General features: G+C 37.5%; 1 protein-coding gene across 1 annotated transcript in view; it reads right to left on the bottom strand.

The window, feature by feature from the left end:
- Nucleotides 1–363: 363 nt before the first annotated feature.
- G3BP2 (G3BP stress granule assembly factor 2) overlaps nucleotides 364–17,879 on the bottom strand; it is a 44,551-nt gene continuing 27,035 nt past the window's right edge. Inside the window, 12 exon segments of the mRNA XM_043969844.1 lie at nucleotides 364–3,277; nucleotides 3,843–3,961; nucleotides 4,821–4,949; nucleotides 6,083–6,185; nucleotides 10,392–10,490; nucleotides 11,675–11,703; nucleotides 11,706–11,854; nucleotides 12,396–12,498; nucleotides 12,900–12,917; nucleotides 12,920–12,988; nucleotides 14,113–14,290; nucleotides 15,874–15,955. Coding sequence (XP_043825779.1) covers nucleotides 3,005–3,277; nucleotides 3,843–3,961; nucleotides 4,821–4,949; nucleotides 6,083–6,185; nucleotides 10,392–10,490; nucleotides 11,675–11,703; nucleotides 11,706–11,854; nucleotides 12,396–12,498; nucleotides 12,900–12,917; nucleotides 12,920–12,988; nucleotides 14,113–14,290; nucleotides 15,874–15,955 — 1,351 coding nt within the window. The 3' untranslated portion in view covers nucleotides 364–3,004.

Genomic DNA, 17,879 nt, shown 5'->3' with positions numbered 1-17,879 from the left:
CTCCGATGGTTCTTTAAAGAAAGTCTACTTTTGCTCTCAATGCTGAACTCAGTAGGCAAACTAGAGAACCTAAGGTTCTAGGTTTCCTTCTATAACAGATAAAGCAGTTCTTGTGATTTTCCTTAGGATTTCTTCTATTCAACATTCTTAAACTTTTAACCCAGGCCACTTTTCCTTTTGATCTATTTTTAAATCATTTTCCTTTTTTATATGTAATCCAGATGCCATCAGTCTTTGAAAACAAGCTAAACTTAGGGCGGTTCCTTCTTTTGACTTCTAACAAGGCTATGTGAAATGCAACTTGGAGAAATACATAGTTCTTAAGTACAAAATCCTACAGATTAAATTAAGGACATAGATAAATGCTGCAGACATCAGTAGTTTATTGTATGTTTAGTCAAAACACATTCAAAATGGAAACTCAAAGAATACTTTCCACCGGAAACAATTAACTAGCTTCTACGAGCATATAATGCTTAACACATTACAGCAATAAAGATGGTAATCCACTGTCTTCTATACCTAACTCAAGCCCAAATGGTAAAGCCAGTTTTGTTGAAATGGGATCAGAATGATCGAAAACTACCATCAACAAATCAGTAATTAACAGTAATGGTAGATGAGTCTTTGCTTTTGCTGAAAAAAAGGGGGACAAGAATGTTAAAGTCCACAGTACAGTAGGTGAGCAATCACCATGTAAACTTCCGTTTGATATTTTAATGAATGATTTAACCATGGTTTTCAAAGAAGCAATACTGAAGCGGAATGGCTCTTTGCTGTTCTAGGTTTCTACACTTCTATTTGTAATTACTCCTGGTGCCAGAAAGAGTTTATATGGTGGCAGGGCGATGATCAAGCATTAGGAATAACCAAAGTAAGAAAGAGAAGGAGCACGTAGAGTAAAAAGGGATGGGGTGGGGGAGGACATGATATATGGGCTAATAGGTTTAAAAGAAAAAGATGGGTAATAAACTACTTATTTTAAAACCGTTTGAAGAAAGGCTTCCAAACTCAAGACCAAAGTCATGTTTTCTGGTTAGGACTTCAAGTACTATATACTTAACTTCTGAAACTGTAAAACCGTTTCAAACAGAAAAAAAAAAAATCCTTAAACCAGAAATGGAAACCATGAAATGTGTCCCCCAAAAAATATTGAAATAGTGCAAGACTTCCCATCAAACATGGAAGACCTCAATTTTAGGGGAAAAAAAAAAAACTAGACGGATATAATTTCACTCACATAGTAGAAGAAAAACAAAAGATGTGCATTATCTTGCCAGTTTACTACAGAAAAAACAGTTGCATAATTCAGAAACAAATTACTACTATACCATATGCATTAAAAAAAAAAAGATTTAAAAGGTAATGAGGTCTTCCATGTTTAAAAGCAGCTCTAAGTGGTCAGTCACACTTCTCCACTCCACTCCTAGCCTGAAGCATCAGATACTGGTGTTTACTGAATGCCACTGCACACAACTGGGTAATATCCTTTGCAGCTTTGCAGTTTAATTAAACTTTCTATGAAGGCAGGGTAGCAAGTAATTCAGTAGTTGCGAACCTTCCTCACAGAATTGCTTAAGATCCATGTAAAAATAAAAAAGGATGTCGCCCCAGCCCTAGATTCTGAGCCACGTGGGTACTAGTTTAAGAATTGTGCAAAATGGACAGTTCCCCTCCCCAAACAAGATGCAAACAATTGTAGCTGCCCTCTGCTCTGAAAATTGCAGTATCCTCATTTCATTTAACTTGCCACATATAGCTCTGATCACTTAAAAAATTACTAGAAATGTACATTAATTTGATTGACTTTTCAAAAGCACCTCCAAATGCTAAATGCCAACAGTCATTCATCTTCATGCTTTTTAGGTGAAAAGTCAGACCTGGGGACTGCTCTGGATGTCACCCTCGTTCTCCCCACCCCCGCCCTTATGCCACCGCACCTCCCCCCCACAGAAAGCATCACAGCTGTCACTGAAAGCAGGGAAGAACATGCCTAGTCACTTTGACCTGATTTCAAGATACTGCAATTTTTATACATTTCAATGATTTCTTTAAACATTTAGCAGCTGTTTGGCTTTGCAGCACAGCAAACCATACACTCTACTGTAACAAAATCACCAGCAAGTCTGGAATGATGTATTAAGAGAAGGCACCCATCATGCTTATTACATTACCAGAGAACTAAAAATACAGTAAGGACAATTTTCACTGTACACAGCTTAAAGAAAGGACAAAGGGGAGGAGGAGTGTGTTGAGCAGCCAACCATCCCTGGACTGAAGAGGGGCAGGTAGAAAAATCTTAGATGAGTTACTACACTGGTCTAATATTCCAGACCAGAGCAATAGAGTTCTGGACCATATTCTTTAGTTCACACCTCAATGATTTCCCTCTGGAATATACTTATAAGTCTTGGTAAGGTTTACATGTGCACTTGTTGGTCATAGCCAGCAGACCGAATGCCTGCATCATTTCAGAATCTATTCTCTATCTAGAGAAGAAGTAGAAGTACTTTCTGTTTTCCTGCTGCCTCCTCCTGCAGATGTCAATGGAATTGAGTTCAGAGTACCCATTAGTGCATTTTGATAAGTGCATAACACGAGTTTTTTGTTTGTTTTGTTGGTGGTGGGTTTTGTTTTGTTTGTTTGAGGCAGAAACAGTAACACTTAAAAACAAAATGTGCAGCAGAGGATTTCTGACTGAAAAGGACCCGAATTCAATTGGGCGTGTCTTTTAGGTTCACTTTTGTTGCAGATCATTTAAGATATTGGTCATTTCTCAGTCCTTAATTCTCCAAGTCTAGATTTATAAATGAACAGTGTGAATCCTGTTGTGAAACTGGGGAAAGAATGTCCACCTCAATTTAACTGGTAACCAAAGGATGCTTTTCACATCAAAGAAATGATCAAAAAGGCTGTGTCACATTCCAAAGCCAAAAAAATTAACAAGAATGCAAACACGACGAATAATGTACCACTGCCAAGACTGTCTGCCAACAGTGGGGTTTCAGCGACGCTGTCCTGTGAAGCGGCCTTCCATCTGCCCGGTTCCTCTTCCAGAGCCAAGTTTCTGTGCCATGCCACCTCTCGGAGGAGGGCCTCTTCCATCGCGGTCACGCATCATTCCACCACCCACTATGCCACGTGGACCTCCAGGACCCCGATCGTTGCGCCGCAGATCTCTACGATCATCGCCTCCACCTCTAGTTTCTCGCTCTCTTGCAGCTCTTGTTTTTTTCTCTTCTACATTCAAGCGGACTTCTCCACGGAACATAATTGGCTTTAAAAAGGAGAGAAGTTTTAAGTAGTTAAATTAGATATTTAGTTACTAAGTTTCACAGAAAAGGGAAATTTTTTCAAAAAAACAACCACTACGACAAAACACCAAGACCCAATTAACCTTCCCACTTCCCCATCCAACAAAAAAGCAATCCCAAGTTTCTATCTCCCACCCTCCTTCACAAGTACTGAAATACAGAAAATTATTTACCTGCCTCTCTAATGCAAGGTACGAAAAACATTTACATGTTATTACTTATTATTCACATAATTACCAAGGAATGCACTGATTTGTCATAGGGTTGTTAAAAGTTGAAAAAAAAGCTTTGAAATTATGTTTAGGTCAAACAGATAAAAATAAGGAGCAGATAAGGAACTGTAACTCAGTTCTTGATTCCCAATACACTGCTTTTGCCTCTTCACCCCACAGATGTCTTCAATAAAGGTTTCAGGTGAGTTCCTTCCAATTCTTTTATCCATAAGCCTATGAAACTAATAAATTCCATTACTGCTGTAAGATACAACAGAAAGATCACACTATTTCAGATAAACTTGATACAACTTACTTTTGCAACTAAGATTCTCTGAACTGGCTCAGAGTCATCAAAAACCACAAATCCAAAATTTGGCAGCTTTCCACCAACTCCTTTAGTATTAATGCGAAGTTCCACTACATTGCCAAAACCTACAAAAACAGAATAGCACATAGAAAAAGCCTAAGTCTTATATCCTTAAAGAATTGTTTTTAAAACTTAACAGAAGTTTTAATTGTACAATTTAAAAGTTTTAATAATTTTACTCTCAACTGAAACAAGAAATAGTTGGAACAAGGAAATGTAGCTATCCCACCTAACTGGCAACAACTAAAGCTCGACCCCATGACTCTTTGGGGTTTTTTTTTTGGTGAGGCAATTGGGGTTAAGTGACTTGCCCAAGGTCACACAGCTAGTAAGTGTCAAGTGTCTGAGGCCAGATTTGAACTCAGGTCCTCCTGACTCCAGGACTGGTGCTCTATCCACTGCACCACCTAGCTGCCCCAACCCCATGACTCTTAATGCTGTAGAGAAAATTCCTCGAATCAAGGTAGCTCAATTTTGGAAACAGGTGGCAGCAACAGCTGGTGTCCACGACTTAGCAGCTACTGTGTTGGGAATTCCAGTCTCTCCCTCTTAAGTTCCTTCAGCTCTGCAGAGAACACACTCTCCTGGTTCTGGCTCCAAGTCCCCTAACCACCTTCTGCCTAAAATGAACTACCTAACAACCCCAATGCTCTACTTTCTTTTTCCTTGCTCCCCTATCTTAGCACATATCACATAAGGTAGCAAAGAATGGTGTCAGTCTTATGATTTCTTGACAAGCTGCTAGAAACTGGCAAATTTCCAAAGATAAGCAGCTAAAAAAGAAGACAGGCAAGTGACAAAATATAAAAAGGCAGCAAAAAATTTGCCTCACTCAAGTGGCAAGAAAAATCAGTACTTCTGCTATTCCTGTAGTACCTGTGCTAATTTTAAAAATAAAATAAGTTTTTCATAATGAAAACTTACTCATGAAGAATTCCTTCAGTTCATTCTCGTCGATGTCATGTGGCAAATTCCCCACAAAGAGTTGGTGACTGTCTGGGTAACGAATTATTCTTCGGTTATCTGATTCATTCTGCTCCATATCTCCTCGGCCTATTGAACGAAGATGGAACAGGTCTTACAAGTTAAAAAATGATTCCTGACATCCCATTCATTTCTGAATATTTCCCTTCTCCCTTTCCTATTAGCAAGTTATGGAAGAGGTTAAAAAAAAGTTCAACAAAACAAACCAACACATCAAGAGCGACATGACAGAGTCTACAACGTCCCCCGTGCTAAAGTCCTTCATCTCTGCAAAGGAGGGAGGAGGGACATTGTCTCTCTCTCTCCTCCTACATCAAGCTCCATCATTATAAATCATGGTGTTCCAGTATTATTCTCCTTCTTTTGTTAATTTACTTTTTAAAATTCATCCATCAGGATATGCTTTCCATTCCTTCTGGACAGGAAAAAATCCTTGCAGAAGAAAGAAAAATTCCTAAAAGGAATTTTATCAAATTAATAGTACTTGTGTTCGGTATCTAGTCAGTCACCATGCTAAGCTAAAAAATTTTAAAAGAGCACTTGACTTGGATTAAAATTCTGCTGTTCAGTCTTACTGTCTGTGTGGTCCTGGGGTAAAATGGGAGAATCAGACCAGATTATCACCCTGGGACCTCTCTAGAATGCTTGCTACTTCTCAAGTGATGGCACAAAATTCTGTTACTAGACTTTAGGAAAGGATCATCGAGGCCATCAAGAAAGGGAATGGGGGTTCTGCAGCCAGATCTGAACTTTAACAATCAACTTTTAAAGCGTATCAGTAACTTTCTACATTGGTCACATGTGCCGATCAAGCCTGTTTAGTGCCAGAGGGCACCAGAAGAGAGTAGGAATCCACTGTCAGATGCTGTAAGTGCTTCACTTCATGTTCCTTAACTGTTTCTCTTTTCTTTGAAGAAGTGTGTATGGAACAACTGACAAAAACAAAAGGCATCCACGGCAAATTCCTGAAGGGCAGAGGGTCTAGACCCGTGAGTTCATCCACATGGGGACCTTCTTCACATTTTACTATCCACAATAAAACCTCTTTTTGGTCAGTTAGTTGACATGGCGTGTGCTTGTTTTCAGCAGATCTTGCTGACCACAGACTAAGAAGCACAGCTATAGAAACCCCCTCCTAATTAAGAATGGTTTTCATTGAAAATGTTTTCAACGCTGCTTGCCAAAGATGACAAAAAGTTTACCTGGCCTTGGTCCCCTGGGTGGGAAACCAGGTCGTTCTCTTGGACGTTGTTCACGCACACGAGGTGGCTGAGACTGAGCTTCAGACTTAGTTTCAATTCTTGGCTAAAATGGGAGGAAAAAAACCCATTAAGCAATAGGCTAACATAGCACCTGAGATATAACAGGGACTTATAAAATCCAAATTATTACAAACAGTTCAAAAATATCTATAACGATATTTTGGGAAGAACTTAATATAAATACCTATCAATGTGAAAAATAATTTTTATAAGGTATTCTGTACCAATCTAGGACTGTAGGGTAGTATCTTTCTATTCTTCATGGAAGCCCAGTTAACTCAGCAATTAAAAATAAATTTTGATTTGTTAAGGCTGGATCAAGGACAAATCCAAAAATGAATTAAAGAAATTCTTACTTATACAAAATAATGGGCTTCCAGCCAGATTGGTAAGAAAAAACATGCAAAAGATGACAATGGAAAAAAATTGCTTTGGCACCATTAGTCATGGTTTCTAAGAATTATCTAAGTCGGAAAGGAAAAGAAATGCAAATATTTGTTCTGTTTTCCCAATCATAAATCAATCAGATACATACTAAAAGATAGCAAAAAAAAACCCAAACAAAAAAACAAAACAAAAAAAAACACATCTAGAAATAATCTCAAACAAGCTTAAATACCTATCCCATAGAAACATACTTTCAAAACTAATGAAAATAACCTTTATTTTATATAAATAAGATAGCAAACCAAACAGGCATCCATTGATAAAAACATCTACTTCCACTACCAGTATCATTGCTGTATACTTAACACCTGCAAATATCTAATTAAAATGCCATGAAGATAAGGAACAGAAGACTCAAAAAAAATTTTTTTAATGTAAGCCCTCTATCTTTATAAAATTAAACAGACTTAATTTTTTCTGTCCCCCAAATACTATGTGTTATATAGTCTGCAGGTAAAAGGAAGAAGTCCAATACTTTTCTTATAACATCCCAACTGGTCAACTAGAAGTTCCTTGATATAAATAATTTAAAATTGTCAATAGACCTCTAATACCCCCCTCAAAATATTTCTTACTGTTCTTCTTACACAAACTGATAATTATCAGATTGTTGACACTGCTTTGCTTAAAATGTCCAGACAAAAGTTGGAAGGGACCTTAGGTCATTAATCTGACTCCCCTATTTTACAAATGAGGAAACACAATTTTCAAGTAGAAAATTATACTTTCTTTAACTTTAACTCTAGTCTTTGAATTAAACAAACAACAGACTACGAGCAATGCTTGCCTCTGAACAACAGCAAATAGATCTACTCTTCCTTATTTCTGGTCCACAATAGGCTTTGAGAACTGTCTGTTCTCCAGAAAGAAAACCATTACTGGATTGTGATTTTAATGGTTAGGTGTCTTTGAAAGAAACAAACTGCTATTGCCCTGGTCTGGTCTTTGAGAATAATGTAGTCAACACCATTACTTATAAAAAATGCCCAATCCCTTAGTGTTATGGAGCACAAACCCACAAACAAGTCTGGAAGCCAGCGTTCAAACCTTTGTTCCATTGCACCCAATTGGGCAAAATTCAGTCAAGTCACTATATTTCTAACCTCAGTTCCTTCAATGCAAGGACACCTGAAAATTTACAATAGTACTGACTCTTTAAAGTATAACAAATCAGAGACATTTAAAAATAAATCTATATAATCTAAAATCAGAGAAATCTGCAAAGCAGATTTTAAATACAACAAGGATTTTAAATAAAAAACGTATTAAATTAGTATTCTGTTTTTGAAAAGGCAATAGGCCTTTGTATCAATAAAAGCTGGGCTCCCGTCCTCCCTCACATGTTCTAGCTGTATGACTCACTTACTCGGCCTCTCAGGGCCTCAGGAAACTATGACTTTTATAGTTATATTATCTGCATCTGAATTAATACAGAGCTTCCCTATCAGGAGTTCCATAAAATACCAGCTAGTTTTGAGTTCTAGCTCAGCAACTTTAATTAGCTGTGTAACCTAGGGCAAACTTATCTGAACTTCATTTTGAGCAAATACATCATGCTCTCCAAACAGGATCACCACGGGGCTCCAAGGAATCATGTATCCCAAGTGCACTGGGAACACCACACACAACACAGCTTTTTCACTAAGAACTGTTACTACACTAATTCAAACAGCATCCTACAAACCTGTCACTTGAAATGCACAAGAGAAAACCAATTTTCTTTGTATTTCTTAAATGCGTCTTTTCCAAGTTTTATCTTTAAAAACAGACTATGGAGCCTTCTGCTGATGACTTGTCTATGTTCAGAATGATCTAACAACAAAGAATTACAAGTGAAACTAGAAAGGTCAGAAAGGTTAAGGAGAAATGAAGGAAAAGCCTCAAACCACAGGTCCAAAATCTGCATACAAATTCCAAACACCATCCCTGATGAGCATGACAGCCATGCATACTGAGGTCTGAATGAGAAACAAGCCCAGAAGGAGAATAGGCTTCTCTTAATGCATTATGATGTTCTTGGCTCGCTACTTGATGAAAACTGATTAATAGGGTAATAATATAGCTGCATACTCTGGAATATCACTGGGACAAAGGGGGAGAGAGCAGAGGAGGAAATCATTACAGTGGAAGGCAATAACATGAATGTTTTGCCAGAGTGCTTGTCTAAGTACCAAGCCCTACAAAATGGAGGTCACTATCAAAAACTACTAAATAGAACTTCAGTCAAGAAAGAAATGCCGATTAATTCACTAGTCATTAAAAAACAGTGGAAACATATGCTATTTTATATTTGCTAGCTGACTTCCAGTAAGTTCCCTCATTAACTCACTTATCTGTATATTTGTACTTTAAGCATGCTAGAATTTTGTATCGTTTGATGTAAATAGGTATTAAATGAAAATCTTATTCAAAGGGTACTATATCAACATTTCTGAATAAAGCCACAGCTTTTTTTTTTTAAACTAGAAGACAAATGTCCATTATCTTGGAAATAGTGACCTGACAGCCATTCCTGTACACTGGAAGGGACATAGTATTTGCTTGCAGTCCTGGAAAAACTAAACCCTGTGTCTGTGTGTCATCAGACTATTAAGGACAAGAAATATCCTTTTAAATTTCTACATATGCTACAGCTGAATGAGTACCTTCAGAAACCAAATAAAATATTTTTTTAAAAATGAAGAGGGGGCAGCTACATGGCGCAGTGGATAGAGCACCGGCCCTAGATTCAGGAGGACCCTGAGTTCAAATTTGGCCTCAGACACACTTAACACTTACTAGCTGTGTGATCCTGGGCAAGTCATTTAAACCCATTGCCTCACTGAAAAAAAAAATGAAGAGAACATGAAAATTTTTAATAAAGATTGGCAATAGGAAACTAATTCACCCTTTGCTATTAGCTAAGAAACCTAGAAACACCATGAACACACACACGAAAATAAAAATCAACAACAAAAAAGCTCTATGAAAACTGAGCAACATCACAACAAGCTTAATGCAGTGTTATCACAAGGAGCATGGAATGAAAATAGTGGTTTTAAAGACCCAAAGGTCTTATTTCAAAGAGTTCTTGCTGAAAAATGTTAGAAATCATTCAGAAGAACTTCAAAGGCTGAAAAAAAAACCCATAGGAAATTAGGCTAATTACTTCAGAACTAAAAATCTATTTGGAAAGTATTTTGGAAAATACTTCCTTAGCATAAATGTGACCATCAGTTCTGCTTTGACCTAAGTCAATGCCTACAGACAGCATGTTTGATGTGTTACATTACCAGTATTTTTCAAAGGTCTGACACTAGTCTATAAAATACTTGATCAGTACGTGAACACTACAGTCATAAGTTGGTACAGGCTTCATTTAAAAAGATGCGAACCACACATGACTGATATGCAGAATACATTAAAAGATTATTTTCTATTTTAACGATCAATCTTTATTAAACAGTTGTGCTTTTCTGAAATAATTAAATACTTCACAGGCTGCAGAATTAGAAGACCAAAAACTCCCTGCTAAAAAAAGTGTTTTAAGTGAAAATTAGCACCTCTAGATAGTTTCTGGAAAGTCTTTAAGTTATAACATATACTTTGGAGGCCAACTTAATCTGCATTATCAACACTCATACCTCAAATACCATCTACTTGTATGTAATGGAGATTCAGCATTTAAAGTGAGTGCATGAACATATAAAACAAGTTGGGTTTTGTATGCTTAAGCAAATGACAATTTCTGATCGACTTATAAGAAAGTAAGCAATTGGCAATGTAACAAGGATACAATCCAATGTGTTCACAGATTGGTTACCTGTGAGACTGGTGCTTTAACATGGGGTGGGATTCCAGAGGAAGAAACAGTACCACTAGGAGGCAGGTTTTTACTGGTCACTGAAGCCCAGGAGAAAGCCTGCAGGAAATGCAACAAACCTAGACTACTAATCATGGAAAACCACCGACATTTTCTATAGGGAAACTTCCAAATACACATTTCTGTTCATTTCTAAACTATTTATTTATGAAGACAACTGAATACAGGCATGGCGTGCCAGCCGATGTGCCCACTTTCATAAAGCTCCTCAATTACAAGAGCCCACTTATTAAATTATGAATGATTCCAAATGTTTAGATAACACGCTCCTCCACAAGCCACGGACACAAAAAAATATTATAGAGGCGTGAGTGGCCAACAAAACCATACTACTACTCATGCAGGAAAATCCTGACCCTAGCAAATCAGTTCCCCCACTCTACCTCCCCCCTATCCTTTTATCCCATCCCTTCAAAGGGGGGCAGGAGGGGTGGAAGGAATAGAGTACTCACTGGAAGATTAGCAGACATTCCCCAAACCCTATATTAGACAGATTAGGCACTTCCTCTAAGAGAGTAGTACCCCTCTCCCATCACCCAAATAAATCTTTGCCTTCCAAGAACCTCAAGAAATAATTTCACTATTTCTGTGGAACAATAAATCACATTCTGAAAAGGGCTTAAAGTAGATTTAAATAATAATCTTGTGAATGAGATCTGAAATTTGTCCAGATATTCATCAACTTAAATATAATCTTCATTAACCAAATGTCTAAGCCATACTAACTATACTCTAAAAAGAAAAAGGACCTAATTTAAAAATGAAAACAAAAGACTGTTTCCATAAATTTCTAAGTAAACTCTTTTGTTTAGGAAGGGTGTGTGTTATAGCTTCAACTACTAAGTTTAAATTTTTATCTTGTTGTCCAAAGGATGTTACAGTATAGAATGAAACCGTAATTTAGTTTTACATGAAACTGCAGAATATCCCAATACTGTGTTAGATGCAGCACATTTGTGACTGAGCATCATTAAATCAATCATTACAACCCTGTCTGGGGATCTATTAAGAAAAAAAACCACCACAACATGAAAAAACCCCTACGTTCAGTTATTATGATCAAAAACTCAAACAGCAACTTTCAGATATAAAAATATTAGTGAATTCCACTATGAATTTTAATATATTCAACTTATTTAAAATAAGTAAAGTTGAACATATGCACTGCACTGGGTAGGAACATTTAATGCTACAGATCTACAAAAAGATCACTTTGATCTAACCTTTGGTGGTTCCTGGGGCAGAGAAACAGTTCCGCAGGAGGTGGAGAAGCCGACTTCTCCTCAAGTTCTTCCAAGTTCTTCTCCTCCACTTGAGGTTTCAACTCCTCAGTTTTTGTCTCAGATTCAGGCTCAGGTTCAGGATCATGAGAAGATTCTTCCAAAGGCTCCTCTATTCCATTACTATGACAAGATATTTTGTTCACTCTCAAATGTCTAATTGACACTATTGGCTGAAATTAAAGCGCAACCCAATTTCCAATCTTCAATTTCATGGGCATTTATCTAGGTGTCAGTGGGTTTTATAATCATTTTGGAAGATGAAGAATAGCAAGGGCACAGCAATAATAAACTGATGCCAACACTGCTCCACCCCAACCAGCTAAAAAAATCAACGTATAATTAATATTGGATTTCAGTCCAAGGTATCAACTGTCATTCCTAAATTTTACAAACATACTAATTCAGAGTCCATGGCACTTTTTCTGGCAGTTCAACAAAATTCAAAATGATTATGCATTAAATTAATGCCACCAGCTCCTCTAAGGAGGACAGAAGACCACAATTCCATCAATATCTGATTAATAGAGACTACCCAGAATTCAATAAAATGATGTCATAATTTGACTCTACCACCTCCATGGTATTTCTAGAAAGGACAAATGCCCTTTGGAGCAATGTAATAATGTCCAGGTTAATTTCTGAACACTAGAACCATTCTTACGTTACAGGGTGAGCTTCATAGTAAGCACTGTTGGCATTTTCTTGCACGGGTTCAGGGGACGGCTGCCTTTCTTCCTGTTCCTCTTCTACTTCTTCTTCTGATTCTGACAGACATTATATAAAATATAGGATCTCTCTTCAGGAAATGTAACATTAAATTTTTGGGAAAAAAGGAATTTTTTAATGTCCTTAGGAGAATAAGAATATTAAAAAGACTGCTTCTGTTACACCTGCTAATCAACAGCAATATCTCAGATTTCTCATCCTTTCCACGAAGGTAAAGAACTCAGAATATAAGGATTTCAAATTGTACCCCACACTCTCAGCCAACCGGTAAGAAGAATCATTTTTGTGAACAAGGCTGTGTTTGAGAAGATTTGTAACAGGATAAAATTGTGAATGTGCCAGGGGAAAAAGAGTCTATTTCTCAATTTTAAAAATGCAGTAAGTTATAAGGATCCAGGTTTTAATTCAGAATCTTGCTTAGTTTTTCCATTTCTCTTACCTTCATCAAGTTCAGGTCAGAATCACAGAAGACTTCATCCTCATAACGGAACATATCATTATGAACATAAAATTTATTTGGAACAGATCCTGAAAGGAAAAGGGGAAAAACCCCCATCAATGACCATGTACAACATTCAAATATAGATTTTGAAACCATGTATGGACACAACTGAGCTTTCAAAGAAAATTACCAAATGTTTTTTAAAATTTCAATAGGCAATTATTTCTACCATATCATATTAAATGTTACTGAATATGCTGAATCACTATCCCCTATAATTTTGTCCCAATCACATTTCACAATTGTGACCATTAGTCATTATAAGCAAACACTCCTTGAAACACCACTACCTAATAATCAGTGCCTAACACTTGGATACTCGAGGCATTAGTATGCACCCATACTGTCCTCTACATTCTTGCGCACAATCCATGTTTTCACAGAACCAAGGACACTGGGTTGGGTGTTAATCATTTATGGAGCACTTTTTCATTCCCTTAGATGGAGATCTTTAAAAAAATAATAGAATTCAAGGACTTTGGGTAAAAAAAAAAACAAAAACAGGAATGAGTAGCCTCCTGAACAATGTAATCATTTAAAAAGATAACCTGTTAGAGATAGAGCAGAATAGCCATTGCATTCTTTTCTTTCTTTCCTTTTTTTTTTTTTTTTGGTGGGGCAATGAGGGTTAAGTGACTTGCCCAGGGTCACATAGCTACTAAGTGTCAAGTGTCTGAGGCTGAATTTGAACTCAGGTCCTCCTGAATCCAGGGCTGGTGCAATTATCCACTGTGCCACCTAGCTGCCCCCTGAATTATTTTCTGAAAACTTTAAATGATCTATTTTTAATTACCTTTAAAAATAATATTTACTTTCCAACTTCCAACAGCCACAATTACAGGTCAATAGCTGCCATGAATTATACTAACAGGCTCCAAGCATATCTTTTAAAATTAGCAATATATTTACTACTGGTATGGCCTTGGACAAGTTACATCACCTCCTAAGGCCTTTTTCCTCATCTGTAAAATTAGAGGACTGGAATAGGTAGCTTCTAAGATCATCTACTCCATTAAAGCTTTAAACTCTAAATCGATGAGCCTGTTACAACAATATATAAATTGAAACCAGCAGAGGAGATATTTTTTTCATGCTTAGCCAGCATGAAATAACAACAGGCTGTACTGATAAAAATGAACACTCAAGGAACTTACTTCAGGAGCCAGGACAAAGGTTTGCATAAATTTCCGATCTGGTTGTCCACTATTGGACAGCAAACCCATGACCTGAACAACTACTCCATCACTCAAGGTTGCATGAGCATCCACATGACGAATCTTAGTATGACACTCACTGAACTTCAGAGACAATACCTTATGGTGAATATCCTTTTAAAAAAAGAAACAAAAATACCAAGACTCAATTAGTTAGTAGAATTTAGAGGGAAAAAATACATTCACATACACTGCAATGGAATCATTTTGGATAGCAATCTGGTAGCATACTGAAATTAAAAAGAAAAAATTATTTGAGCCAATATATGCTACTGGGGAAAAAAGTGGCATAATGTCTAATGGCAAAAAAAAACAAACTGGAACCAATCTAAATGCTCAAGAACAGACTGAATAAATTTTGGCTTATTAATGTACAGTTTGGAGGTATTTTGTTTCACACTTGTGATTTCATCGATGCAGGGGCTCTCACTGATGACAATCCCTCTACCAACACAAACCGACAAATACAGTGGAACAATTAAAATGGATATGCATGAGCAATATAAAGAAATCTGGAAAAACATATTAAAAGCCATAAATTTAAAGAAGGCTACATCATCACTCACCATCTGAATTACCTTACTCCTTTCCCAAACCAATGTACTTTTTTTTTTTTTGTATTTTTTTTTTTAGTGAGGCAATTGGGGTTAAGTGACTTGCCCAGGGTCACACAGCTAGTAAGTGTTAAGTGTCTGAGGCTGGATTTGAACTCAGGTATTCCTGACTCCAGAGCCGGTGCTCTATCCACTGCGCCACCTAGCTGTCCCCCCAATGTACTTTTTGTATACCCTCCCAGATACCTACCCAAAATCAATCCCACCATATAAACATCTCTGAAATCATTGCTTTATCTGGTTACTCTCCTAGCTCAAAAACAAAGCCAAGGTCCCAAGTGAATACTAAGCAGGTTTTTATCTGATGCCAATGTCCAATCATATCAATTGTTTCAGGACACTCCAGGCAGGAAGTTTCCTCTCACCCACCAGACCCTAGCATATTCTTATCTACTTTCATGCCAATAGCCATTCAGTCCCTCATTTTTCAATGCTAACCCCTGACACAGAATCCAAATCCTATACTCTTTTCAGGACCCAGGTCAAGTCCTACTTCATCAATAGTCTTTCTTCATTACAAAATGTGGTAACACAGGTAAAGTGCTTTATGACAGTAATAGTACAGCTTCACGTTGTCTTCACATGTTGAACCCAACAACCCTAGGGGGAATGAATTATTAACCCCATTTTAAAGTAGGGGAAACTGAGGTTGAGAGGTTAAATGCTTGCCCAGGGTTAGACAGCTAAGTACCTGAGACAGATTTGAACTCAGGTCCTCCCAACTTCAAGTTCACCACTATCTACTATGCTACCCAGCCACCTATCACCACAATGGACAATACAATTGTAAGTAACTTTTGCTTCTGTGATTCTTACTGCACAAACCGGCCCTGGAGTGTAGAGTGTCACATACTGCTCCTAACTAAACTCATGTGACTGTCACTGTTAATTCTAGTGTTTGTACTTGAGAACAAGGATCGCATCTTCTGCTTTTATATCTTCAAAGAACTTGGCACAGAACTGGGCACATTAAGTATTTAAATAAGCAAACTGAAAAAAATCCTTTTGAACATCAAGTGCTCCACTCAGTTTCCATTTTGTCTAGCCATTCCAACCTGGCAAGGGGAAAAAAATTTCACCTACGTTTTGGCCATATACTGCTTCCTGGGGCTTCCCACTAGCATCCACTCCTCCATGAACGTAGGAAGAATTCCTACCGTAAAACCTGTGAAGACAATTGAATAGTTATTATTGCATTCATCAAGGGCTTTCTTCAAATTATATGATGGCAGCATTAGTAGAGTTAACAAAATTTAATGATTATAAAAACACAAGCTCTCTCTCGTCCCCTTCCTATCACCAAACCTCTTGATGTCATCCTCCCTCCCTGTCTCCTCCTTTCCTTCAGTATCTGAGAAAAAGGAGGCTGGTTTTTTTTCACTTGCCCTTGATCCCATCTCCTCATATTCTTCAGCAGATTGCTGCCTCCATCCCCCATTGTGGGTCTCTTCCAGTATTCAAATATACCCATACCTGAGACTCCTATCAACAGATGTTATCATTCCCTAAAGCTATCATCCTCTCCTACCTTTCTCAGCCAAAGTACTACTAGAAGAAAAGCTGCCTACACTTATAATTTCTACTTCTGTCTTCTCCCTGACTTTTCAAACTTTTACAATCTGTATTTTGACCTCATCACTGAACTGAAAATGACCAACAATCTCTGTCAACTCTGAGGGACTTTTCTCGTCCAACTTCTCCCCCTGGTCCTCTCTCTTCTCTGAGCTCTGGGGACACTGCTCTCTCTCCTACTTCTCCTTCCCAGTCTCCTCTGCTCTGGCAGCATCCATATCGTGTCCCCGCCAACTGTGGCTCTGTCCCGGCCCTTCTCTTTACTCTTCAGCTGGGTGACATGAGCTTAACTATCATTTCCATTCGGATAACACACATCTCATTTTCCAGCTCAAGGCGCCTTCCTGAGCTTCAGGTCCATGCCTCCAACTGCCAAATGGATATTTCAAACCAGATGCCAGAAACATTTTAAATTCAATGAATCCAAAAGAAAACGTGTCACCTTTTCTTCAAAACTAAGCCACCTTCCAAACTTTCTCATTTCTAAAAAGTAGGAAAGGGGCTCACCAGCCGGGTACCAGTTAAAAAAGATCGATCTGTGGAACAGACTGGAGAAGCAAACAACATAATAACAAGAGTGCTTTATGAACCTAAAGAGCCCAAATACCTACCGAGTTTAAAGATACACTATTTGATTTAAAAAAAAACTGTTGGGAAAAGTAAAAATCAATACAGCAGAATTTAGGTTTTGTTCAACATCTCACACATATTACCAAGAAAAGCTCCAAACGGATACATGACTCAGAAGCAAAAAATTACATAATAAACAAATTAGAGGAACAGGAGAGGAAATAACCTTTTATAACTATGGTTGGGGAAGAGTTCATGACCAAACAAGGACTAGAAAGGATCAGAAGAGAAGATGAACCATTTTGATTATATAAAATTCAAGCTTTTGCACAAATAAAACAAATGAAGCTAAAATTAGAAGGAAAACAGGTTAACTGGGAAAAAAATTCGCAGAGATCTCATTTACAGATTTGTAAAGAACTCATTCAAGTATACAAGAACAAGATTCAGTCACCAAAGAAGTCAGAGTGCATGAACAGCATCAACCATCAAATGGAAAACATGTTCCAAATCATTAATAATTACTGAAAAGCAAACCAAAACAATTATAAAGTTCTTCTACCTCACATTCATCAGATTGGCAAAGAGACCCAAAATAATGGCAATTGAGTTTGAGCTATGTACCAACTCTATAAACCAGGCATACCCTTTCACCCAGTGATACCACTATTTGATCTACACCCCCAAAGCGATAAAAAAAGTAAGAAAAGTACCCAATGTATAAAAATATTTTCTAGCATGTCCTTTTGTAAAAGCAAAGAATTAAAAATCAAGAAGATGGGCAGCTAGGTGGCACAGTGCATAGAGCACCGGCCCTGGAGTCAGGAGGACCTGAATTCAAATCCAGCCTCAGACATTTAACACTTACTAGCTGTGTGACCCTGGGCAAGACACTTAACCCCAACTGCCTCACCCCAAAAAAAAAAAAAAAAAAAATCAAGAAGGTG

This window comes from Dromiciops gliroides, chromosome 6 (assembly GCF_019393635.1).
Source record: "Dromiciops gliroides isolate mDroGli1 chromosome 6, mDroGli1.pri, whole genome shotgun sequence".
In the NCBI taxonomy this organism is placed as follows: Eukaryota; Metazoa; Chordata; class Mammalia; order Microbiotheria; family Microbiotheriidae; genus Dromiciops; species Dromiciops gliroides.
The sequence above is the reverse complement of the archived record's forward strand: the minus strand, read 5'-3'. Positions and strand labels throughout refer to the sequence as shown.